General features: G+C 42.4%; 1 protein-coding gene across 2 annotated transcripts in view; it reads right to left on the bottom strand.

Annotated features, from left to right (window-relative positions):
- LOC126868006 (POU domain, class 2, transcription factor 2-like) overlaps nucleotides 1-27,844 on the bottom strand; it is a 125,021-nt gene continuing 97,177 nt past the window's right edge. For both annotated transcript variants that reach the window (XM_050623125.1, XM_050623126.1), the window contains 5 exons: nucleotides 9,683-9,819; nucleotides 8,582-8,941; nucleotides 4,915-5,234; nucleotides 4,529-4,825; nucleotides 1-4,331 (listed from right to left, as the gene is read on the bottom strand). In XM_050623125.1, the coding sequence (XP_050479082.1) occupies nucleotides 4,079-4,331; nucleotides 4,529-4,825; nucleotides 4,915-5,234; nucleotides 8,582-8,941; nucleotides 9,683-9,819 (1,367 nt within the window). In that variant the 3' untranslated portion in view covers nucleotides 1-4,078. The remainder of the gene's footprint in view (nucleotides 4,332-4,528; nucleotides 4,826-4,914; nucleotides 5,235-8,581; nucleotides 8,942-9,682; nucleotides 9,820-27,844) is intronic.

The raw sequence follows: 27,844 nt of genomic DNA, 5'->3' as shown, positions 1-27,844 counted from the left end.
TAACTAAAGTCTGTCTAGCACTTTTATTTTCAAATAATAAAAGTTAAAATATAATGAAATAATAATAATAATAATTAATAATAATAATTAATAATAATGATGATAACCATTGTAATAATGCGTTCATCGCTCAGTGGAATGCGCCGGCTCATCGAAGCCCACGAAAAAAAAAAAAGTGAACCAGTGACACGTCGATCAGAGGGTGCGGCAATCGTGGGTTCGACTCTAATTATCTCTATTCTATCTACAAGAAAAAACGCTGTACACCTCCGACGAACAAGGAGAAAAGGAAGAAAAAAGAAAAAAGATAAGGAAAACGCAAACGTGTCCCTAACTCACACTCTGTCATTCACACTCATTTTTTTCGTTCTTCGGCTGCAATGGGCTGCTCGTTATGTATCAATTTGTCTCCCGTTTCTATCGTTTACACATCCGTTCACCGTATTTAATTTATAAAACGTCTACGTAATGCACTCAAAACTGGTGCTCTAGGAACTCTTTTTTTTTTTTGTATTTCTCTTCGCTATATTTTCTTTCATTCTTTATCACTCTCATTCACATTTTTGTTTCGCTACAGTTTGGTCCACGACTCTGGTAGTGAATGATTCGAAGTAAAACGAAGTAGAAGATCGATTCAAGAGATGAAAACCCGATGTTGTGTGGAATTATGAAGGGTAGTTATGTGAAAAAAGATGGGAAATGATCTCGTGTGTGTGTGTGTGTGTGTGTGTTCGAGTGATTTAAGAACGAAAAGACGCGCGTGATCGATATGAGATCTCGTCTCGTACTCGTTTACATACATACATACATACACATGTTATATTATATTATATATAATTACGCGTACACGATATATCAGAATATCGAAAATATATTGTGATATATCGCGTTGCGTTCACATAGCTTCCGTAGAAAATTACATATAATATAATATCAAATATATATATACATACATTATGATAGTAGTACGCATATACACCTTCGGTTAACGCACGCTCGTGCTTCGTTACAAGAAAAGCTCTTGCAACAAATGTACATACACGGATTTAATTTGCTGATGTTGGCGATCGTAAGAACGAGGGATTGAGAAATCGAGTTCACCAGAAACAAACCACAATATCAAGAATATCGTATTTAATAAGTAATGTCGCATAAGTGTTACGGTTATCGCCATTTATCAGCACTTAAGTGTAGCGATGAGTTTTCAATTCCTTATCATAGAGCATCTTTGAAATAATTCTTTCACCATCGATCGATATAGATCGAAATTAATTGCCACATGGAAAAGTAGGCTACGAACGAATCAATTCTACGATGTTAGAGTGAAGGTACGACGTTTCCATGATTACTCGAACTTACGATTGCTATGACGACCAGCGTTGCCCAATGATACCCTATAATTAAGGATTACTTAATAATAAGCGTCGCAATAATAAGAAACGATCGTCACGGTGAATAAATTCGCCGCGGATTCGCTAATCACCGTTCGCTGCCATATCTCCCTATTATTTACAATACGTTTACTTTATACATTTATGTATAGTATGTATATTTATACATGCATATGTATATATTCCCGATGCTCGACTACTGCGCAATGTCTTTCTCGTTGCATACATATGTGCTTCATACATACATATACACATAACTAACGTAATATATAATATGTATATGTATATGGACAATTCCTAGCACAAACTTCTACATGTATGTAAATCTCTTCAAACACTGTTTCCGTCACCTTGGTTGTACAAGATCATAGCCTTTAACTAGTCACCGGGTGTTTACCACCTGGAAGAATCGATCTGTGTGCTCCAAGATCAGAATTCGCGCTTCTAATAAATGCCATCAGCCTCGTAACCGATTTCTCGATTTCAAAAAATGGCGTCAACGCGAACTCTCGGACCACGAGCGTGTTCAATCGACTCGCGCAAACGTATACGAGCTACATATGTGGAATAATTCCCAGGTAGCCTGTCTATATATGCTGTATGTACAGGTACAGACGTATCTACAACTGCTAAACCTCGTGTCTGTCTAAAAAACAGAGAATATGAGCATGCCATCCATGTTCACCCTCTCGGAAATGTAACTTTCGTTACCTTCTTTTACTTTAATTAGAAGATACTTTGGCTTGAGTAATTACAATTCGTTGAGAATCAATCGACCAAGACGCGAGTGAGGACTCTGTCGATGACGATGTACGAGCCATATTCTCCTCGAGTCTTTGTTTTCGCGGTATTATTAGGCCCACACGTTTCTTTGTATCTTACCTCCTCTTTTTTTCTTTTTGCCTACATATACAAATTTATGACACAGATATGTATGAAGACAGACGCGCACACGTATGCGTAATTATGTACAATCGTATTGTCGGGCCTCGCCGCATGTTCACCACCTCAAAGGGAACTTGAAACTTGAAGATCAAAAGCTCGTCTGAATTGTATAATATTTTTTTTACTTGATGAAATTAAGCGAGTGGTTGTTTTCATGAAATCCAAAACTGTCGATTAATCATTGATTTTCATTAGAAGAAATTAGAATCTACCATTTTTTATTATTTCTGAGTGGCAGTGAACATATCAGTTTCCACGAACTTGGTGCTTCTTTTCTTTAGTAATAGACGAACTTTCTCTCTCGAGGAATTGGAGACTCCCTTGTAAGTGGCACGTAAACCCTGCTTACCACGAAGAGGCGAGTACTTGTAAAAAGTGTTTGCCCCCTTCGAAGGAACCGTCGATCGCGACACCACGAATTCAGCAAAACGGCAGGAAGATTTAACACATCCGATACATGTGTTCTCTCGTTGTTTGTTGTAATCTCGATCATGTGTTCCGTCGTGATTCGTTGGACGAATGCTCGTGAAAAATTTAAAGACTATTCTTTTGTCTTTCTCCGGTGGCTTCACGATTTCGAAAAGTTCAATTCTCGGATTCTTCGAGATCGTGAAACAGCACGCACGAAATGTAGTGCGTGATCGAAGCGACTTTGAATCGCCCGATGGGCAAAAGGAAACTCGAAGGACGCAGAGGAAAACCAGTCGATAATTACAGGTATCGTCGAACGATTCCCCCCATGATAAATATTTCATGATAATTCAAATGAGAAACTGCAGAAACCGATTAAGGTACTGTTTTATGACGGTTCGCGGCCGGTTATATTCGCGTCGTTAATTACATCTTGCAAATAAATGTCGAATGGCGGCAACGATCCTGCACTATTTGCTATGCGGGAATGAAGACCTCAAAGCTATTTTGAATTCTGATTGAATTCAAATTTAGTCTGTAATTTGTATCATCGTTTCTTCAATTTCTTCAAATGAAACAAATGCATATTTCAAGTTGGAAAAATTGCAGTATTTTTATATACAATGTATAATAATCACATAAGCTTTGAAGACTTCGTTCCGCGCGATATCGTCATCACTACAATCAACGCTTCCAACCGAATAATCCAGTCAATAAACATAATACTGTGAGAAAAACACGAAACGTTCAACGAAACACGATGTTCGATAAATCGATGTCTTTGGACGATACACTGCATTTCTTGAAGTTTAAGTTTTTACCTAAGAGTCTCTTTGTGGCGTTCCATGTTTGATGCCTTTCCATAATGCCTCTCCGTTACTCGTATACTCTTTATAAGATAGATATACCTTGATAATTCCTCCTCCGATCATCCTCTTCCCTTCAGAATTGATTGATCATAACAATCCATAATTAAAGATTGCATCCACTCCTGACATAATCTCTTCCAAATGGAATCTCTCGACACCAAGATATGTTTCGAATTGTATCGTGAAGTCAGCTAACAGTCCAAAATCTCTGCTCCATTCCCATGACCGTATATTGCTCGATCCTGTCGGTTCCATCGCGTCAAATTCCCTTTGGTAACGAAATCCGCCGACGGGCGTTCGCTAGATAGTCACTGAATCATCGCCAACGATGGACTAGCTGACGGATTAGTGATAGAATTCAGGTAGATTGCACAAACGTCGTTGTTGTTGTTGTTGTTGATGTGATGGCTGTTGATGGTGTTGGTGAAAAAGCGCGTCCCCTTGATGGGTGGGCTGCTGGTGTCACTCGTGGGACTTGCCACTTAGTGGGTGGTAGTTTCCACCTGCTGAAGCCACCAGAGCCAAGGGTAATGGTGAACCGAGGGGTGTGGGGTGAGGATGAGAGTGTCCCATGCCTGAAGAGTGCGTCGTGAGAGCTAGAGGACTACCGGACATGGAACTTGCGAGTGATGCGAAGACTGATGGTGCTGGGGACGCCATTGTTGGACTGCCCATTGCTGCTGTTGGCGGATTGATTCTTTTCTCTTTTTGTCGTCTGTAATGAAATAGACTATGATGATAATGTGTTTCGTTAAACATTTTCATCGACGCTAAAACTACTAGTTCCACTGGAACCAATTAAAAGTCACTGGTATCGTACCATTTTAATTTTAAGTAACTATACGTATCGAAGGCCGATAGTTTTAGTGTTAAAAAAAATTAAAGAATAAAATTGGTACTTTTCAGGCTTACCTATTGCAAAACCACACCCGAACAACTTCCTTTTCCATGGCTAAAGTGTCTGCTAATACGGTAATTTCTTCAGAAGTAGGTTTCGGGTTTTGTACGAACGCTTTCTCCAGAGCAACTCTCACGCTGGTTTCTATCGACGTCCTCTTCTTCCGCCGCCTGCCGATAGCTTCCGGTGTAGTAAGTGGATTCGAAAGAGAATTTGGGTTGTTCAACGAATTATCCGCGTCTTCCAACCACTTTTGTAAGAGGGGTTTCAGTTTGCACATGTTCTTGAAAGAAAGATTTAATGCTTCGAACCTGGCGAGCAGAATAAGACAATCGAGTCATAAAATGGTAATAAAACCTTTTACTTCTTCGTCTCATTTGTAATTATGAAAAATATCCACCTGGAGATCGTCGTCTGAGAAAAATCGTTGCCATAAAGTTTGCCCATAGCTAGACCAACGTCGCCTTGGGTGAAGCCGAGTTTGATTCTTCTCTGTTTAAAGGTTTTGGCGAACTGTTCCAGTTCCTCGAGGTCCGTAGTCTCCTCCGGCGATGGTTCAAGCCTCGGAGGCGGTGGTTTCACCGCTGGAGGCGTACCAGGTGGCGGTGGTGACCTTTGTTGCCCTAAACTTCGACCAACTAGGCCTCCGCTACCCTGAAGAGCTTGCTGCTTCTGTAGAGCTTGCAGTTGCTGGGCTGCCTGCGCTACTGCCTGCTGCACCTGATGACACATAATTGAATCCTCTTTTTTTTTCGTTTGATTCTCTAAGTAGAATCGGTAGAAAATATTAGAGACGCATTTGGCATTAATTGATGGATCTTTAATTTAATGGTCTGTCGTACCTGCATGGACTGTGAGCGCGGATGACTGGATCTTGAGGAGTAGCCACCGCCCTGCAACAGCCCCTGCAAGACGTTAACGACCATTGATCGTTATCGTACACGTTTTCCCCGGTACGAACAATTCTATTTATTTCTGTCTAAGGCTTCTCGATCTAAAAAGTAATTTTTAAATATTCTATCTTTATACTGTTTCTACATTTACCGAGCATGATTCACACCTGCAAGTCACAGAAACGATCCTAATTCTGCTGCTGCTCTTAAATTTTTATTTAATCTTGTACTTAGTGTACAAACGGAAATACACTTTTTAACATTATAAGAAAATCCGTAGTGCAAAGTTGAAATTGCGCATGCCGATAACGATATTCCCATATTTTCTTCGAACTTAAGATATTTTTAGGCGAAATAGATCGGATTAAAAGTGATCGAAGAAACCCGATAGGGTTGAAAAGAAATCTTCGCTTCTTTAAGGGCCTTCGAAATCTGAATATCTATGAACTACTCTTGAAATGCCGCGCCAGTTATAGATCACGATAATCTTCCTAACCCCTATTCGAGATAAATAGTACACGTTAAACCAAGCTGCTCCACACGTCGGTAGATTAAGCGGTTTCTATTGGAAAGGCGACACGTGTTGCGCTCGTGGACAGGTACGAGAGGAGTAGCCGAAGGGGCGACCGGACCGATCGATTATCATCACCCTTTTCTTAACCAGATGCTCGATTACGAGAAGAAGGGGCCCGTGCAAAACGAGTCGCCCGGAGAGGAAAAGGGTTTGGGATTGGTCGCGTGTCGAGCCCGTTTATGCTTATTGTCGACCGCGAAGACACCCTGCGAAGGGTGCTTAGAATATCGCCACGTGCCGTCACACACGGGTTACAAGACTCAAGATTCACCTGTACACGCGATTCTTTAAGTTGTCAGACTATAAAAACTAGAAAGCATGACTTGTTAGTTTTATTTCCTGTGTCTTTCAGAGATATTGTTAATTTCGATTGAATCGTTGAAATCAAGTCGGTGAAAGTACTACAAATGCAACAACAATAATGACGCATTGCTAATCTATGTGATTGTAAGTAACGATAAGAACTGTTGGAAAGCAAATCGAACTCTTTATATTCAGGAAATCGAACATTTTGATCTCTCTCCGTCGTATTAATCCTGTAATAGCGTAATAAACAAAATGGCGGAAAATTCAGAATGAACCATTAAGAAAATAATTATCTCTTGTCTTCAAGATCTTTTGCATTTCTGGTATCAGGTATGAAAAATTCATACTTTCAATTTTTCATTGAAGATAAATATTAACAATCGCAATACACTATTTCTTATGAGTTGTCCGAGGAACTCTACGCTGTCCGAAGATTAATGCCACGAATTTTTTCGAACGTGAGACATTGCGTGTCAGCTGGTAGCCCAAAACACGCACGAAAGGAATTGAATCAGTGTTACGGACGACTTCCGCCATGCGTGTAATCCTTGAAAAGAATCCGGACTATGATGCAGGTTGCAAGGCACTCGAGGAAGGGTTGCGCGATCAAGGAATACGTGTGTCTGGGTTTTTAATCCCGCGACTGTTTCCAAAAGGGGAAAAAAGCCAGGGGGGTTGGTCGATGTAAACGAAGGAAAAGACGAGACGAAAGAAGGAAGAAGATGGAAAATTAAGGGAGAGGAGGGATAGCGAAGGATAGAAAAAAGAAACAGCTTGGCCACGTGTGAGGTAACAAAAGGCACCCCGTGGCAAGGTGCCGAAGGGATCTCCTTGTTGCACCTTTCAAAGAAGACACGGAAGACCCAAGGCTTTAATCCTCGCAGCTACGTATATCACGGCCATTAAATCTGCTCAAGTTCGAAGTCGTTTTGTTAGTTTTTCCAGGAGGTTACGTAGGACGTGCACGCGCTTCACGTGACGGAATCTATAGAAATTTTTTCGTAAACGCGCGCAGACCCTGAAGGCCTTCATTCAACGTTCTCGCTGCAAGGAGGGGATAAAATCGGTCGAGATCCAGGAAGGAGGATCGTTTTTCATCGTATCCCCGGATATATCGATTTTTCTTACTTCGATCCGCTGGATCTCGAGGGACAAAACACACAAAACGAACGATATTCAGGGTATGTTCTTTACGAGGATGCAGGTGATGAATGTATTTGCTTCCCATTTTTTATCTTAACAAACGAAACGTCCGACATAGTCAATTTATTTATACGAAGAAAATAGAGAACGTTTCTAGAAAGTCTATAGAAAAATCTGCTTATTCTTGGAATTTTATTGTAGACAGGCAAACGTTTTTTTATAATCATCAAATCGTAATTATACGATTGCTCGACGATCACAATCGGAAAATCGAACACACCCAGTTCTTTTGTAACGAACATAACGTAGATTTTTAGAAAGTCTATAGAAAATCCTGTGTATCCTTGAAATTTTATTGAAGACTGGGCAATATTTTTCCATACTCGTCAAATTCTAATTATTCGACCGATCACGATTTTCCACTTGTCAGAGAGAAAACGCGAGGCCGAACGAGTACAAACCCTGTCCCTTTGTGACATCTCCAGCCGGCTATCTCCGCGTCAAATCGAGCGAATCGTCCCCGAAGAATAAGACGTCTACTTCTTTTCGGGCGGTCGATCAGATACCGCATGGAACGTCGTCTCTGGGCTCGCGATCATCTACCTCCACCATCCCCGCTAGCCGCCGACGCGACGATTCGAATCGAATTCGCATCGAGTGTGTAATTCGGTAAAGTACCCGGATGCCCGGAGAACAATGATGTCGGAATTCGAGTGCACGGGATGCATTTGTTCGCGCTCCCAGCGTAATACCTTTGGTCAGAGATATAAAACGCGCCCGATTTTCGACAGCTCTTTATATTTTACAGAGGAAAGAGGATCCTGCTGCTGCTGCTGTCTTCGGCGTTTTCACGCTCAGTTTTTCTGCCTTTTTTCAATTCTGAATACTCATATGATGCTCGAATAATGTTAATATTCATTCGAATGAGACATTTTATTTCGCTAAAATTTTAGGATCTAGGGTGCAGTTATTGTACGGTCATCGTTTTGAAATTTTATACGTTTTGAAATACGAAAATAGAATTATCGCAAAATCGGAGAAACAGGCATGTTGCCACGCATCTTTCAACTATCTTATCAGCAACAAAATTTTCTTTCCATAGTTTAGTACTGTAGCGATCTAGGAAAGGTAATGTCGAAGGTTTCACGAACCTGGTTTTGTAAGAAGAACTGCGCCTGAGCCGGAAGCTGGCCCGCTGCAGCAGAATTGGCTTGCTGAAACATTGCCAACTGCTGCAACTGTTGCTGCAGCGAATGTTGTTGTTGCTGAAACGTCGAAGCCAATGCCTGAATCTCCTGTGGTCCGAGAGCACCAAGAGGTCCGTGCATCAGCAATTGCTGGCTGACTAGTTGAGCAGCCAGGGCAGCTTGCGAGTTGCTGCTATTCTGCTGGCCTGCCGTGTGTTGTTGTTGTTGATGACTTCCGGTTATTTGGCTGCTCACCCCGGAACTAGGCGAGGAGGCGCTGCCGCTGGTTCCGCTACTGCTGTTGCGGTGCGACACGTCTGTGACCTAAAACATATTTTCGTTGTTAGAGAAAATTAATCGAAGATCGAGAAGATTGTAAATTGTGACGAATAAAAATACTGCCAATAAAATAATTCGAGTTTGAAGTAACTTACTTATTACAATTTTGTGTTTCCAATTAAATAGACGTAAAATTATATATACGTATCACTTAAAGATTACTCGAAGATAAATAATAATGAACTACCCCTTTGGTTTCGAAGTATTCAGACACGGACATAAATGTTTATATATTGATAATTGAAGTGTTACAAATGAATTGGGACACGATGATCAGATGAAAAAGAAAGAATCGATTTTCATGGAATTGCGTGGGAGCAGAAATCGAAGGAACACGGAAGAGCTACCCTAATGTTACAAAGTAAACGGCGTCGAACAAAACCGTGTTTACACTCGACCAGGTCAGGATATTGGTCACTACGGTCCATCCTGCGCTTTTGTGTTTTAAAACCTACATCCCTCCCTATACGTCCTTTCTGTCGTTCATCTCGCTAGTGGCTTCCTTTATTTATTTGCCAAATATTGAACGGGAGCACTTTTTGCGCTCTTCACGAATGACTGTAAAATATCGAGCCCTCTTGTCGTCACTTCGAGACAAAAGGGAGCTTTTTTTTTACAAAAGGGAAGCACCACCGGAAGCTGTGATTCCCGATGTTACCAGCATCTTCTTTGACCAATAGCTTGTCTTTGAGCGAAGGTAAAAAACAAAGCAGAAAGTATACTAACCAGATTGAGAGCTTCCCTATCCGAGTCCATGGAATCGTGATCGAGATTCGCCTCAGTGGCATCTTGAATATCACTGGTGATACTCCTATCGTCACCGCTGAGATCGGGTCCATCCACCTCGCCATGAAGGTCTGCATCTGTAAAAAATAAGAAAAATCCATCTTTAATTATCACTTTCTTCTTTCAACGACTACCTAATTAACGCAATATTCAACGCTGAAGGGATCTTTGGTCGAAGAGATTCCTAAGTTCAACTCTAAATTCACTAGCGAATTCAATGTACGACAGATCGTACAGTTGTTGTTGTTCTGCGGCCTGTACTTCTGATGAAGGTAACGCGTGGGGGTGCAAGTTGGCGTGCTGGTCGCATCAAGTCGCATATCCGCAAAGATCATCCTGGGCTCTTCCAGGAAGACCATCATGACCTCGTTTGCCTTCGAGGATCCTCGTGGCCCGCTGTTTGAGGTAACATTAGGTTTGGCTTCAAGATCCAGCACGACGGTCAATGACCGTGACTTTTGGGTGCGGATCGACTCTGGACCATCAACTATCTTCTTCTTTCCACGTATCTGCCCTTCGGCATCGTGACGATTGGTCACCACATCTTTTGGGAGAGATCGATAAAATCGAATATATTTCCTAAGAATCGAATATATTATATTTCCAACCACGGTGACAATTTTGTATGACAAAATTATAGAAGAAGTTTGATATGTTCAAGAAATGTTAATAGAAAGCTACCAATATACTGATAATGTGAATAATCAACACCATTCACTGCCGGTACCGATCGAACTGAATATTCTGGTATAACGTCCAAGGGCAGTCACCAAGGATTCCGAAGGTCACAACGAAAGCCAGTGGTCCTCATCGAAGGACCGATACAGAACGAATGTTAGGATGACGCAACGAAATCGTGCCCCTAAGGACGACCGAATCCTCCCCACTATCACGTGGCTGGAAGGGGCTTTCGATGATTGGTCGTTGGTATTGAAAGATCTCGTACGATTGGCTATCCTGGAAAACCCTTTGGCCCTTTGCTCTCCCTCCACTTCGCGGAACAACTCTTCGCGCACCCATCATCGTATCTTATGACCAGCCTCCCTCGCCACCCTTTTCTTCTTCTTTCGCTGTTACGCGCCCCCTGAAAAAGGGGTACGTGCCGGATAATGGCACGGAACCGATTCGTTTGGTTCGAGAAAACGAGCTTACGCGCCCTCATTGGTCCTGCGCGTCAGTCTAACGGTTTTTAATAATAATTATTTCGATACGCAGGGGCAGCGGAGGCCGTTTCGCATTCTTCGAAAGGGGATTTGCGGCATGACGATCGTCATGCGAAACCTTGTTCACGAATGCTTCAAAGGTTAACGTTCTTAAAATATAACATTTGTATGAAACTTATGTTGAAATATAACATCCATTTCGAGTCTATATGAGTCGAGGCGAGTCTAGCAAGATTAATGATAAAAGACAAGAGAATGACGATGAGCAGCTTAATAGAAAAGGGCTTTCCTACTATTCTTATTTTATCGGGGTGAAGTCTGAATGGCTATTTGGACCGCGAGAACAAGAAAGGTCAGTGAACCAAGGTAGCGAAGAAAGGAAGTCTCTTAGCCACTTGGACCGTCGAATTTTCCCATCGATGTCAGGACAAAGACCGAGAAGAGACGGCCAGGAACAGATAAACGCTCGCGAAACGCTCGTAAAAAGGTCGAAGAAGTCGCAGGTGGGGATGATCGCTACTGTGGGACGAGACTCGTAGTCAGGGAGAAAGAAGGTAAAAAAAAAAAAATTCAAAATCCTGTGAATCCCGTGAATTCGACGCAAAAGTTTCACGAGGTTCGCTCCGCATTTCGTTCCTCCGCATCTGTGCCCCCTTCATACCTGACGTAGATTCCCCTGAAACGATGAAAAAAAACGGTAGAAGAGAGTCGACAGATCAGGTAGGGCAACCTTGGACAGTAAAAAGCCTCCGTATTGGTGGATTCCCTATAAAATTTCAGTTACTCGTCCTCGTTTCCTCGCGCGGCCGATTACACCCTGGCTTCGGTCTTTCCTACCCTCGAGTGACGCGTTCGAGACGCAAAAAGCAGGTACACAAAGTCTACACACGGACGAACACGTCGGTTTCCCTTTTCACCCCTGAATTTGCATCGTCGATTCCCCTCTTTTCATCAAAATTACGCTTTTTTCTCCGTGAGAAGGTCCCGCGGCTCTCTAACATTCGAAAGGAAGAAGGAGAGGGAGGGGAGAAAGGATTTTTGGGGTGAATTACGTCGGTTCCTATTTTTCCACCCTTTTCCAGTAGCGCTCCCGTGAAAGGCTCTGCGACTTCTAGTTCAAAAAATAACGTTTATCGACGACGACGACGACGACGACTACGAAGACGCCAGGTGCGAACTCATCCACCAACGGACGCCTAGATAAGGCGACCGATGTTTTGCTTTCCTCTTTTTCCACCACGTTTTTGTCCTATCGCGATTAGCTGCGATGCGATTGGTGGTGCTTCAGGTTTGAAAAAAAGCGCAACGAACGTTGCACGAAGCTTCTAATGGAACGGATCGATGGAATTGAGGAGAGGAGGAGAGACGATGCTTCTGGAAGAGACGTTGGAAGCAACGGTTTTTTGACGAACGTTCACGAGCACTGTGAACGATACAGCAACAGTCAAGAAAGAAGTCTCAAATACATTGGAAAGTTAAAGAAATTTTCAAGAACTCTTTACAAGTTAACCGAATATTCAAAAACTTTACCGTTTGAATATTTAAATATTCGAATATTTAAAATTCGTATCAATTATCTTTACGATTAAACGCAAATCCATTCTCGATAAGTTTCCAACCCTCGCTTGGTAATAAATTAACCACCCTCCAGGTGCATTAATACCAAAAATTCTAGGAGCGAGATCCTATCTTGAATCTCCGACACGTCTTTGTCCCGCATCTGCATACACCAAGGCAGTCTTCGGTGTCGTTCGAAATCGGACCCGCTTACAATGGTGGTGCCCATGCAATTTCGACGCATTGGGGCTCGTTTAACGTTTGCACGACTGACACGGTGACCGTCTATCCATCATCCACCTACGTTTCCACGATCAAGCTGCACGCACACGTAACAGAATCCATTCTGAACGACCGACTGCAGCTGGACGTTCGCAACAATCTTCGATTTTCTCTTTCCTTCCCCTTTTTCACAAGCGAGGGAAAAGCCGGGCGCCGACCTGACCTTCGTGTCGCGAAGTCCAGGTTCGGGGAAACATCGGACACATACGTCAGGTGATAAAATAGCACAATGAGACACCTGAGCTGCACCATTGCCGGCTACGGTGTCTGGATGTTTCGAAGATGATGATTTTGGGAAACGTGGTCGCTTACTGGTTCAAGGGTCGTTTCTAAATGATCAGAGAGTTCGAGTAAATATTTTCAACGTATTAGCGAAGAATTTCGTGGTACCTTCGCTGTTTTGTCGGGGGTTGGAACCGATGATTCAGTATTCTGAGCGGTACAAGTGTTTCTTTATATAATTCATTTTTATATAATTAGGGAATTTCTAATATGGCAGTGAAAATTATTGAAATATTTTTCCATTTATGTTGAAAGTTATTTCGAAAGTACCATTTCCATTGCCACAGAATTTGACGAAACCAAGCAATATTTCACGCGACTAATTTATACTTAAATTTGCATTGATTAAGTTCTACACAATAACGATTCGAGTTCTAATATTAGAGCACTAGGGCACTGCGAAATTTCATTCGTGTGACAATTTCATTCAAATTGCATGGAAATGCATTGAATATTTCTATTTAATTCATTCGAATGCATCGGATGAATAACGTCAATTTTCTCCACCCACGACGTAAGAATCGCCACGAAGGCGAAGTTCCATTTTCTCGATGAATTCCGCTGTGCAACAAAGCTTTCCCCATCCCTGTCAACCTTCCTTTCTCTGTCTTCTTCCCGTTCGTTCTTCTTGCCTGGGATCAGCCGATGTTTTTGTTCGTCCAGGCGAGAATAGCCAGAGCAACGGCGAAGGGCACGTTGCCCTTTTCTCGCGATCTACATAAAATATCGATTCTTTCAGCGTTCGGGAAAAATATCGACGAGTCACGAACACCCATGCACGATTCTCTCCCTCTTCCTCCATCGTCGTGATCTTCGTTCTGCTCCTATCGTGAAACCGGCTCTTCTCGGTTTAACGAACGGCACCACAAAGGAGAAATCGTTATTTTCACGGGTCTACCCGATTTCGCGGTTGCATCCCTCGCTTTCTGTATGTTCCGCTCCCCTCTGCTCCGCCCTCGAATCGGCCCTCTCTCAATCGCGGTCCTCCTTTTGCTCAATTTACTCCAAACTCACCTTTCCACCCTTCCTTGTTTCTTCTGTTTCTGTGTTCTCTGCCCTTTCTACGATAGATCTACTTTCAAAATTCGTAACGGTCTCCTCCGAATACGTGTAAATTAACTCTTTCGCAATTACGCAGTTTTTCGACTTCCACCTCGATTTACTCAATTTTCCGTAAATTCTCTCGATTGTCATTCACCTTTTCCCTATTTTGCTCTTCTATCCTATTATCATCATCTTAGGCCGTTTCGCTGTGACCTTTGCAATTTTGTTGTATTATGCTCGTCGAGTTCTTCGTTACATAATTCGATTCTTAAAACTGTGCATTAAATTCAGTTTAACGCTGTAAGTTAGAAATTGCATCATCTATACGCTACGAAAGGGGCAGAAGATTTGTTCGAAGGGAAGATCTCGAAGAAATTGTCAAATCTTGTCGCTGCACATTGAAAAGAAACGATTCGAAAGAAATCTCTGCTCTCGATTTACCTGGCTGCTTCGCAGGCAGCGTAAGATCGCATTAAGTCTCGTTCCATCTTCGTCCTGCATATCACACGAGGCAGCAGAATGTCTAAACGGCATCTGCCTTCGCGTCGTTTCTTCGTCGCCATTCTTACGTAAGGGAACTAACGACAATGCAACCCAACCACCCCTACGTCTACGGGGGAGGAATGTCTGGCCCATTATTCCACGCTATGTGCACCGCCTGTCAACCGACTTACGATTTTATTAGGGCCTTACATCATTCGATTATGCCTGCTCGGTCCGTTTTCATGCATGGCGGGCTCGACGAGTACCGCGGTGCGAAGAAAACGAAAGAATCGATCTCTCGTAAACGATTCCATCGAAGTAATTTTATCTCAATTTCATTCGTACGCCATTAAACAACTATTGAAATATTCATTAAATTTAAAAAATTGCAATCTTTAAAATTGCTGCGAAGAATTAGCAACTATGTTTAACTTCTTTCTAGATAAATTGAATTTTGTTTAAGCCTAAATTTTTCACTGTTCAAGACTTCCAGAGAACCTACAAAAGTTCTGGGATACTTTCAATGTTTCCAAGCCTCGCTAGGTCAAACGTGTGAAACATGTTTCGATAAAAATAAAAGTTCGTTTCACCCAGAAGGGGAACTCGTCGCAGGAAAATTCACTGGTGAAATTTCACTGCATTTCCTTCATTTTCTCTGCACCGATTCGTGTCTTCTAAACTCGGTTTCTGTTTCTTTCTAGACAGCGGTAAAGGTGTTGTCCTAGGATCAGAAATCGAGGTAGTTAAAGCGAATCTGACTATAGCCGAGGATTCACATCGAAAAAGGGGGAAGGCACGAGGGGGCTAGATCCACGAGCCAATGGAATAACAGTTTCCACTAGCGTGTTTTGAAGCAGCGGTGCCGGCGGTTCGGCAAGGGTGACGAGAGAAGGGGTGGACTGGTTTTCGAGCAACGTGTGGGGTGAGTCTAAAACCGTTAGGTTGGTCGCGTGCTACCAAAGGCACGTGGCCTTCCTCTCCTTCTCTTATTCTCTCTTTCTCTTTCTTCACTACGCACGCGCACGTACACGCGTGAATCTTGCTCCAATCCTCCGTACGCATGGTTCTCTTACGCATGGTTTTCATGCAACGACGTCGCACGATGGAGTCAAAAATCATTCGTAAATAGAAAATTCACGAAATTTCATATACGACAAAATAGATTTACTACACTGCCCACCAACGTAGATTTTTGTTATGTACAATCAGTACATACGTTTGAGTATGTTTCAACCCTCTTCAAACAAATGACTTTAGTAAGGCGTGTAAACTAAACGAAAGACGTCGCTGCAAAGAGGGTTCATGAAGATTATTACAAATTATTTCTATTAAATTACATAACAATTGAAATTCCTACAGTGTAGATTCTGTGTAGTTTCAACCCTATCAAGATTTCTGAGAACAAAGATGTCAAAAGCTCCGAGAGATTGCAATTATTTCATTGCGCAAATCAATCAGAAAGATCGCCAAGTCCGATTATAAAAAAACACATGTTCCATAGAAACTCGGCCGATTATCTTTCGAACGAACAACATCGAAAGCTGTTTATACTCCTAATAACCAAGAACGCTTCCACTTTCTTAATTAAAGTCAACGGAGCGTCGAATTTATTCCGCCCAAACCACGAAAGCCAGCTCCATGCCAGAGGCTATCGATTGTCGGATATAGAACGCTCAGGTAAAATTAAGAGGCAGGTAAGCAGCGAGAGCGAGATTCTTGGACACATGGCGCCATTAGCAGCGGTGAAAACGAGATATTCGAGGACGAACGTGGGTCGGGACAGATGCAGGATCGGTAAATAGTCGACTTGGATGGCAGACCGTCGATGCTGATCGTCGTCATCGACAGCTACCGTTATAATGAAATCGAGACAGACCCCTTGGCACGTGCTTCTGAAACGAACGCGAGCCACTCTCTCTGCTTTCGTTACTCGTGTATTCGCTTATAAGACTGCTGCGCTGCATAACGGTGCATCGAGATGCAGTCTGCGATTACAGATGGTCAAACCCATTGTAAAAACAAGAAAAAAAGAGGAGAAAAAAAAACAGGACAATCTAAATAGAAGAAAAATGAAAATAGCGTTCTTCGAGGGATAGATATCTTCTTAGATGGCTCCAGTAAACAGTAGAATATTCCAACATCATCTTACAGAATTGACAAGAATAAATATATTTGTTAGAAATTCCGTTCACTAGAAATAGTTTTCGATATGTATACAAACGAAGAACGATAATTTACTTATTTGGTATGAAAATATCGCACAGATATATTCTTCGAAGGTTCGAAATTCCATCAACGTCGACGTTTTCATTGCTAGGAAACAAAGAGTTTTGAGAAGCAACGAATAAATCTGGAATAGAAGGCAAAACGGAGACGCGTAGGAAACGAAGATACTCGCAGAGGCAATTACGAGAAAGAGCGACGAAAAGCAATTAAGGGCTTAGAAAGTCCATCGTGTTCGGCGATGCGATAAGAAAAATGGTCTGCGGCCGAGCGAGGCGCGCGGCCACGTTCACCGTAAATTTCCGATAAGGAAATGAGACTATGCATATGAAAGCAAGGGTTTCCGCGAGGGAGTTCCACGTTGCCACTCCAACTCCATTTACTGGGGGCACCCCCGCTGCTGGCTGGCAGTGATGTATGGCACGGTAAGCCTTCGTGCTGACCGCTATCGACGATATTCTGCGTTTCCTCGTCTTCCATTTCGCAAACACTCGATTTCTGAGTCGCTTTCTTGCCTCGGCGATACGAAGGTGGCGCCAACCGCGAGAAGATCCATGCGACATTCGCAACATTGTGTCAATTGCAGGGAATATGTGTTAATTGGTACGTTAGCGTGATGGATATCATGGTTAAACGATGCTTCGTATGCTGTACATTTAGAATTGCAACGATGTTATGAGATACAGGTCATTGTGTATCATTTCTTAGAAACATCGAAAATTCTAATTGAAGGCTAAACTGTTATTAATTAGGATACAAACGTTTTAACCTTCGTATCAATACAAATTCTCTACGTCGAAGAACGTGCATTCAAAGCTACGCGTATGACACTTGCATGGAATGCAACATTATCTGAAACGTGTTATATTTTGTAAAATATCTATTGAAACATTGACCCATCACGTGCTTGAAAACCGCATAGAGGTGGCAGAAAGCGGACAGCGAAGGAAAACGGAAACCAGAGGGTGGGTAAAAGGGGAGGGAAGTGGCGAGATTATTTGAATATCCCATATTTAAGATTCGTCCGGCGTAGTACGGGGCAGTGATTGCCGAGTTGGCAGGCCGGTCACGTGGCCGGCACGTCATACACGTCAAACCGACCCCCGATGGAAGCCACCCCTATTGCGCCTAAGGCCGGCGGCCAGTGCTGCGAACACTTTACATTCTATTTTCACGCTGTACTGACCCCGATGTATGCGACTTTCTTAACATATTCGCTGGATATTGCCTGCTGGCACGTGCTCTCGCTTACTCGATCGATATTCATCCTTGAAGCGACAATGATTTCCGAACGCGCTTAGAATGGCACCCGTCATATTGCACCATGGAAAGCTCATAAATCTCTGACAAATTTATCACGCTGGATAATTTCCAGTTATTTCGACGACCATACACTTCTCTAGGATATAATTTTTACGCGTCAAAAAGTAAGAAATTTATTCACGTGATGTTAATATTCCCAGTTATGATCCTATATCTGTTACGTTCACACGAGAAAAATTCGAATATTCATAGACTGAATAGCAACGTAGAACCATAGAAATTTCGAATTTCGAATTAAATTCTTCGTGAAAGTAGAGCGGAACAACTAAAATCCGTGGTGTTTAAAATCGTGGTCACGGCTAATTCATTAACAACAAGGGGTAAATAGGGTGATTACAGTGTGCTGGCCATGTAAAGGCTCCCCCTGAAAAAGCTGACGAGCACCTGACGTTCCAAATGGGGTTTGCCCACTATTTTATGCGTGTCACCGCCCCCGCAGTGTTTTCACGGGACGACGAGCACCCCCGGATTTTTACCCGGGGCTGTTCGCGACCAGTCCCCGCCAAGGGGAGGACATCTAACCGAGTTAAATAACGCTACATTAGCGTCCTTCGTGGATACAAGGCCAGTCCGAGTGTGAAATACCCTCAGGCTTATCAGGCCGCAGCAGAGCTTTTTTTATTAGCTTTCGGCCGATCGTGCTTCAACCATCGAAGCTCATCCAGACGAGTTTTCGCGAAAACGAAATTCTACGGGATATAGGAGGTCATACTTTCACCACGGGACGCGTTTAATCGACCTTGGTATTCGTTTCTGTAACGATGAATGGATCTGCCTACCCTTATCCATTTCCTCTTTCCTAAAATAATTTCTCTCTATACAAGAAGAGAATTCATTTTGAAAACTCGAAGAGTCTAAGGTTCGAATATTTACTTTTCAAACTTATTTTCTCTACTTATTTTTAATACTGCAAAATTCTTTGCAAAATAGATCAATTTACCTAGACCAGTGATTGAATGCATTTATTTGAACGTAAACTCCTATTATACGACACTACTGTTGTATCAATTTCAATTATGCGAACTATTTATCCCTCGACTAGTTCATACATACACTCTACTCATGTAGTCAGATCAAAAGTAATTTTTTTTCTTAATTAAAGTAGCAAACATAAATATATAAAAGTCATTGTTTTAATATATTTTGATAACAATCGTATAGTACTGTCAGACTACAATCAAAAATACAAACACTGCGTCTAATGGCGCAAAATGAGTGACGAATGATGAATACAAGAAGTCGCAGGGCAAGTGTATTAAGATGTAATGGCAACCGCGAATGACTTTATGGACGACATCTTGCACGACAGGGCAAAATAACGGTAAACTTCAACGTGTCTCGGAACGATCGTGGTGGAGCCCGATAATACATTTAATTACTCCCTTCGGAGGGCTACACGATATGGCGAGGTAGCAATGTCCGCGCTCCGTGTTCCTCGCATAACCGCACCGTTTACCTGGCCGCGTCGCCCTTTGTCCTTTTGCTACAATCACCGTCGTCTAGACACGGCCATCGTTTTCCCCGCGAAATGACAATTACATAGTACCGGGATCGCCTCTCGTCGACTGTTTCGAGGGAAGAAACGATCCGGTTGTCCTGATCCTTCTCTAACGAGAAACACCTCCGCCAGAAGCTTCGTTTTGGAACTCTTATTCCTTCCAAACAAATGAATTGTACTATGGCTTTGTATATGAATAATAATTAACTTGGGGACTGTTGTAATTTTCTACATGATTGTATAAATTTAATCTTTCCATGTGTAGAGGATGGTTGGTCATGTGGTAGTTTAAATGACGGGGTTATTCGATGTTGGAACCGTCAAATACATTTTAAAATAATTATAAATACAGAGTCAACCGTAGATTGCTCGATATGGGTCGTTAAAAGAATGTTCGCTAAGACGCTCGGTACTAACCGATTCGCTAAAGACTATGTATTGATCGCTGATAAAATCGCTCGAGACAGAGACTGAGAAAGTGGTCACCTTACGATCGTGTTCGTTTATTTATACTGGTCCAGGGGTACCGGAAAGTTTCCATTCGCCTTTGTTTGACGGTTCGCTTAGCGGCGACATTGTTTTGCCCGGAGTTGGTTTATTATTACGTTATGTATATCTTAACGATGTTGATACTCCTAGGGAAAATAACAACGTGGCTCGAATTGTCCTCTAGCTCATGCGCCCCTACACATGGACAACCGAAATTCTATGGCTACTTAACGAGAGTTTACAGCTTTAAAACATCTGCATGAATTTTAATAAAAAGAATAAAAATTTGCATTTGTTTCATGATAATTTTGGTGGGTAACAGAAATATTGTTGAAAGACATATGGAATTAATGGAATTCATTTTTGTTTCATTTAAATTGCTTCGTGTGTTTAAAAAAGTTGTACTTTGGAAAACTTGTCGCCTACCAAAGTAACGTAGTGTACGTTGAAGGAAATGAATTAATTATTGGAGTGATCTAATTTAGTTTGGTCTTAAGAATACTGCGAAATATCTTTAGTTATTCGTGTGTTAAAAAGATTTCATGTCCCCTTCTTTTCCGAACACCATCTTCCCCTACATCGACACCCTTTTTCCTCGCCGACGTGTGCGCAAGAGATCCTCCCCTCTCTCTCTTTCTCTCTCTCTCTCACCCTTCTGCCCTGCCCTTCACAGTTCTAGCTTAATGGCTGACGCGGCTATCGGGTTTCTGCAGAAGCGTAAAAGATCTTCGAGAAAGGGAGCGAGGAAAACGATATAGTCGACTTTCTCTGTCTCTTGTCTGTTCTACGATAAGTCTGCTCTTCCTTTGACTGAACAAACGGATCGAATCAACTACCGAAGGACACAGAACAATTTTGTATCGTGAGAATACATTTTCTTTTAAATATAAGAAACAACAATTGTATATTCTTGGTGTATCGTAACTAACGATTGGGGTTCGAGGTTCAAAAAAAGCGCCGAAAGAATCTGACTACTCATCAGCCTGTTGCAGAGCCACCCCCTCGAAGCCTTCGTAGGCTGGTGTATAAAAAATCAGGAGGGTTGCACCCCTGGAATACAACGTTTCAGTCGATGGTAGATAGCCGGTCGCTAATTGATTATAATAAGCGATCAGGAAGTAGAACCGGAAACGTGACGGCAGGGGTTACGGACAAGAATGATTCAAACAACGTGAGCTTCATAATGGAACCATAAAGAAACAGGAAGAAATGACTTTTTAACATTCTTGACTTTATCGACGATCGAATTAATCTCACTTGCAAACGATTAAATAATTAAAGAATAATTAGAGCATCGTGTCGAATTAGCTCTGACTACCTTTCATACGATTACTGACGAAAAAAGAAAGGAAAAATTCGATGATTTTTTTAACACTCTGGCGAACGTCAACGGAATCGTTATTAGGAAAGAAAAAGGCAGAAAATTAAAGGGAAGGAAGCATAAAGAGAATGAAAGAACGGGAGGCAACTGACAGCGGGGGCGTTTGACAATTTATTGTCTTCATTTGGCCACGTCCATATTTATTGCGTCGTCAGGAACAATATGGCGCCTATTAAGCGAAATACGGGCCCCACCGTGGATGCGGAATCGAATTAATACCACGCTTGTGCCGCCGGATCCCGTAATAAGCTTAATAAATATTGATCGTTTAATTAATGTAGAATCGACGCGTGGGACATCGTGCAACTATCGGCAGTCCATTCGATCGCCCACACTTGGACACGAATTTATTAAACGTACGCCATCGATATTCTCCTCGACGTTCGCTCGAAGCTTCCTACAGAACTCTCTGTACATTTCTAATTACTTTACGCAACTGCAAGGTTTTCCCATCCCCACGATCTTTTCTCGAAAGGATCCACGTTTTTAAGGTACGAATAATTTCGACCCCATCTACCAGCCAACGAATAGATCTCTCGCAAATTGTTTACTCTAATTCGCGGTTTCTCGGTAACGCTATCGTGTCAGGAGATCGAAAAGAAGAATAAGAAGGATGGGGTCGGCAGCCAGCTCGTTCTACGTCTACTAATTATACGTTCTCGAAGCAATTGGAGATCATGGCGCGAGAGGAACTGTCGACAGAGCGACGAACGGCGAAAAACGGCGTTCGCCTTCTGTGGGAACGGTTCGTCCCATTAATGGAATCACCAATTGCACACTTATTGGTTTAATTGCTAATTGCTAGTCTCCTTCTTGCTCTCTTCGTCGCGAAACGAGCAACAATGGCGCCGACACCCACCGCTCAATTCGATGCCATTTTCATAAATAGTCCCTCCGTACTGTCCTTTTTAATTTCTTTGTCTTCTTTTCAAGCTCGAATCGAATTGAATCGTACGAAGCTTCGTGGGCGAGGATGAATTAATTTTCTTTCATAGAATACAACTTAATTTTCTTTCATCGAACAACGTTTAAAAATCCTTTACGCTTGTTGCTACAGTATGCCATCTTTCTTAAATTTGAAAAGTAAATTTTTGTTCACAATTGATCTGCGACTAAAGCCACGACTATGTTTATTATACGTATAGAACGTTACATTCTATTGAAATCGGTCAGATCCGAAGCATCCCCTATTAAAGCAAAGAGAGGGAGAAGTATGAAAGAAAAAGACACGGAAGTCGTCCTCGAGCCCGTGAGAAATATGTCGAAGAAAGAAAACGTCTTCGAGCTCGTTCCGAGTTGGACCGTTCCCTCGGTGTTTCTCGTTTTCTTCGCTCCCGCTCGTTGCCTCCATCATTCCGAGAAACACTCGCTATACTCGTTTTCATTTCCTCTTACGCGATTTGCCGGCCCGTACAGTGTCTTCTGCACGCGCGACTAGCTCGCGTGCAAGCCGAGCGAACGCAGTTTCGACGTTTTTTCCATCGACAATGGTCACGCCGTTCTTCGGCAAGAAATCGTGGATTCTAATATGCTTCTGGTGATTAATTCCGCATAGGAGAATTACGGATAATCGCGTCTATCGTTAAAAGGGAAGAAAATTATGGGATGCGAGTGGTGTCGATTAAGCTATTCTTAATGATAAAAATTTGGAGCTAAACTGTTTTATACTTTACTCCAGAGAGGTATTTTTCTTTTATTCTATCGGTTGGAATTATTTTCGCTGCGCATCGAGAAATCTAAGAGAAATATTTTCTATGTAAAAAAATTTTGTTGAACTATTTCAAAATGTGAAGGCTTAGTTTTCGAATATAAAAATCACAATGATAACTTTATTCTTTTCCACCCATCTTCAATTTTTCTACTAGAACGAAAGAGCGTTTGCGTCGATCTCCTCAATTTCATGAACTGGCGATATTTAGAAATAGACATGTTTCGGAATAGAAAAAGTATTAGTACTTGAACGAAAAAATAATATCGAAGAATTAATTTCATATCAAAGATGAATTTTTCTTTTCTCAACTTTCCAATATATATTCAAAGACTCGTAGAGAGTCTGCTATGGATCAAACCGGGAAAGAAGAAACGAACGTTCCTCATCTACCCGCGAATAGAGTGTGCAAATAAAAGGGGCGAAGACTACGGTCAGCAGTCGATCGGATCAGCATATTCCGTGTACGGGACGTTCGATGGTGGAGCTGTTGAAGAGAGGACGATAAAAATCTGAAAATCCCCGGGAAAGCCGCGGTATGGAATTTGAATTTGCTCCGGCAGGCAGGGCGCGTGAATCGCTCTCGTCAACATTCAAAACCAGTTCGCCTCGTCACCATCGATCCGAATAACAAAGTGCGCTCTGCTTCTGGTGGAAACGCTTGTTAACGGGCTGCGAACGTTCCCGTTCCCGTAGTTCTGGTTTTTTGTCGTCGTATCGCCTCGAACGGGCCGGCCGACGTTCTCGGAAAAACGCACGCAGGAATGAGTCTATCGTCGATAATTGAGAAAAGTCGAGACGTTCGACGTTCGAGTTTCCTGGATATGTATAGAATCGAGTAAATTTTTCTCCTGCAGTCTGGGTAAATTTATAATAAAATATATGAAATATGGCGTTTCTTATAAATTTACTTTTTGTCTATATATTGTTTCTTAACAGAACAGGTAAATGATTTGTTAGCGTCCAGTACCTTGAGCCTAACTTGAGTCGTCATTTTGTATATCAAATTTTTTTTTATCTTCGGTGTTACTCTATAGGTGTCTCTATAATTTACGAATAAACGTTTGGTGTTAATTGTATATACAATTAATGAATCTAACTGTACGCTTACACAACTTCACAATTTACGATTCAATATGTTATATCTAGTACACAGTTACACGTACTTATATTATTAGATTGGCAACTAAGTGATTGAGGATTTTGTCATTAGGTGGTAATGGCAATATATTGTATTAGCTACAATTTATGAACCACATGAATGAACGTGTTTATCTATAATTTATGAATCAACCTGTATACTCGATTGCCTCGACTTACGAATCCACCTGCACATTCCCTAATTCCTAAATAAATCGATTGATACGTCTAATCGCGTCAACAATTCTTAAATCAATTTGTGTATTTTTAGATATCCTTAATTGTGTTACGTTCTCCCGTTCAATTTCTCCCAATTATATTCCTTTAACGTTAAGTGACATCTTCGCGAAGTTCGAACTGAAAAATACGAAAAACACACGTCATCTAGAAAAGTTTTCGTTTGGTAATTGGAATATAAAAATCCGAAGGTTCTATAGCAGGGTTAAACGTAAACCATCGAAATCTAACGAAGGCTAATCGACGATTAAGTGTCCAACCACTTTCCCATTTGTTCCGGTAACAGGAAAATCGGCAAAATTTTCTCTCCGCGCGAATTCACGAAAGTCGCGTCTTGAGTAATCGAATGATAGACGTGAGAGCTCGGTCGGAGCTTAACGGGAATCGAACGATACGCGGTAAAGCTTTTTGCTTGTAAGCTAGCGGCTTTTCCAGGGACACCCGGCCACGCAAGAACCGGACGTTCTGGATTGGCGGGCGTGAATGGAAGGTTCTTGCGGGAGGGTCGGGAAGCCGTTTCGGCATTCAATAGCGGTTTTCCACGGTCACCGCGGTCCTCGGCGGCCGATTTGAATAACAAAATCACCAGGAAGACGTATTATCGTCCTCGCGGCCGTGCGACCGAACCACTCGCCACTATGTCGTGCGAGTCTATATCGTCGCGACTCGTTTGCATTCCAAGCGAAACCGATCTTCCCCGTTCCGCCGGCCGATCACCATTTCCATCCTCGTCGATCCCGCCGCGATACTGAATCTATCCATTCCGCGGAATCGACGCATTGAAAAACACGCACGTTGCTCCAATTCTGGGAATAGAGTCGCTTGCTCGATACCATTTGCATGCTGGTTCTTAGGAATCTCGAAGGAACACGGTAGGTTGAGTTAGGTTAGGATTTAACGTCAAGTTAAACGATGTCACATGTGAGACAGTCGTCGACTCTTCGTGACTCAATTGCCATCTCGTTTCAACAGAGGATTTTTATGTTTGAAGAATATTTTTGATATAAAGTTGAAAACATGTCGTTCTATTAGCAATACTTTCCCACGGCTTAAGAAAGATTCGATCCTGAAAAGGCTAAGACCAAGCGACGATCACAATTTGATCGAAGTCTACGAACGACGAGATCGGTATTTCATAACGTAGAATATGACGATTTTATGGAAATAAGATTCATGAATTCAATATGACGTAGAATAGGGGAAGGTTGAACGACACCGATCCAGGCAATGTATAGTTTCAGATCAGGCTGTTACTCCGCTCGTAATTGAATAAACCAACCGGACAAACACCCGCGGAGGTGTATGCCGGGAGAAACAATAGCGATATCGAAGCAACCGGATAACGATCGACAGGTGGTAGAGAATCAGCCCATAAATTACGCCTTGACCTGGGGACTAGAGCGAAAGAACTTTCAGATAATCATCTATTATAGTACCAACACTCGTTCCAGCCTTTTGGATCGTTTCTCAAGGTCCAAGTCTAACAGGAGCATAGAGTGACGATTTTTTTCAATAATCTCGACGTAACGTAGTTTCCTTGATTAAAACCACGATGAGAGAACGAAGAAAAGACAGGAGTGGCAGTCGAAGGGGGAAAAAAGACAAAGAACGGAGAAAATATCGTCGAGAGTTTACATTACAAAGTATGATGAGGGACTTGGCCGTTCTCCGTTCGAAAGATCTCCATGAAGCCCGCGTTAAAAGAATCTCTGGTCTGACCATATCGGTCGAACAGGTGTGCCTGTACGACGCAGGAATAAACGATTAGCGATTCGATTAGCATCCGTGGATCATATCGATCGCAGCTACTTGCATTCCGAATGATACCTCCAGTTTCTTTCTTAGGCCGATTTCGCAATTTCGATCTGCGTGTAGTCGTCCACGATTAGAGAGATCTTCCACTGTTGCGCAGCTTGATCCCGACCGAGTTAATTATCGACGATTCGTTACCGAGGACACGAGAACACGTTAATTAACGTACCCGTGCTGCGTCACGCCTGCACGACGCAAAAAGCTTCGCGGTTGAAAATTAAGAAGCACGTCACGTGGCCTTCTACCCGTCTAACTTCATCGTCCCATGCCGCTGCTATAAATCGCGTTTTCCATAGATAGAGATCGAGAAAATTCTCGTACATCTTTTCTTCTCGATTCACCCCTTTGGTGGTCCCACGGAGATCTTTATCAGAGTCTTCAAGACGAAGAGATCACCAACCAAGAGATCACGGTAGAAGGAAATCAAACAAAAGACGAACGAACGATGGAGCGAACGAGAGCGAAGGGTGGATGGAAGTGTATAGACGGGTTTAAGGAGAAGAGAAGGAAGAAAAATGGAGCGAGCGGCGGTGGTGGCGCTAGGCGATCGGAAGTGTGTCAAATTACAGAGGTCCGTGATATTAATGACTCCTAATGACATGCCCCCTCTAACCGTGGTTCCCTTCTCCCACCTTGCTACTCGAATCCCCTCTTCGACGCCCGATTTCCTCCTACTGGCTCCCCTCGAGCCACCAAGGTTGGCCGAGGCCGCTCTTCGTGGTCGAAACCGATTCACGGAATCGACATTAAAGATACAATTGCTAATTGAAGGAGGCTAATAGCAATAAGACAAACAATCGGGGCTAAATGCTATAAAGTAAAACACAGGTTGCCAATGGTGTCCCTCGTCGTTCCTTCTCTCGTTTCACGACCGCTAGCTTCGCCATCGTTCTCGTTCTTTTTCGATTTTCGTCTCCTTCCGCTAGACAAATACAGGGGACGAATTGTGCCGAACTCGCGGCCCTCTTCGCAGGATCTTCGAAATCTTCTTTCGCTCGTAACGACCGGTTCAGCGTTTCCGAGAGTCCGGGACAACCGGGCTGATTTTTTGCGTCTCTTCCAAAGCTTTGTTAACATCCGCAGTTCTTGATGCTTATTTTTCGGTGGGGACTGACGAGCGCTTTCGACGAGATGCGAAGTGTTCCGAGGAACTGAACGAAGTTGCCCGATCTGTATATTACTATTTTTCTTCTTTAGTTTTACAAACAGGGGCGCGTTGGCGATACCAGCAGGAACTAACTCGATTTTTACACCAATGAAATTTTGCAAAATTAAAGTATACATTTTTCTGATTTCAAGAACTGTCTACGAGAGAAATAACTAAATTAAGCTACCATCTGCTGACTGAATTCACTTACACGAACGCGGACTCCTATTATATATAACATTTGCATATTTTTAACAATTTCAAGATAATTGAAAGACTTTGAAATCTTCTCAAGTCATTCTGACGGGTATGTTTGTTTCAGGTCAAGATTCG

This window comes from Bombus huntii, chromosome 7 (genome assembly GCF_024542735.1).
Source record: "Bombus huntii isolate Logan2020A chromosome 7, iyBomHunt1.1, whole genome shotgun sequence".
NCBI classification, from domain to species: Eukaryota; Metazoa; Arthropoda; class Insecta; order Hymenoptera; family Apidae; genus Bombus; species Bombus huntii.
The sequence above is the reverse complement of the archived record's forward strand: the minus strand, read 5'-3'. Positions and strand labels throughout refer to the sequence as shown.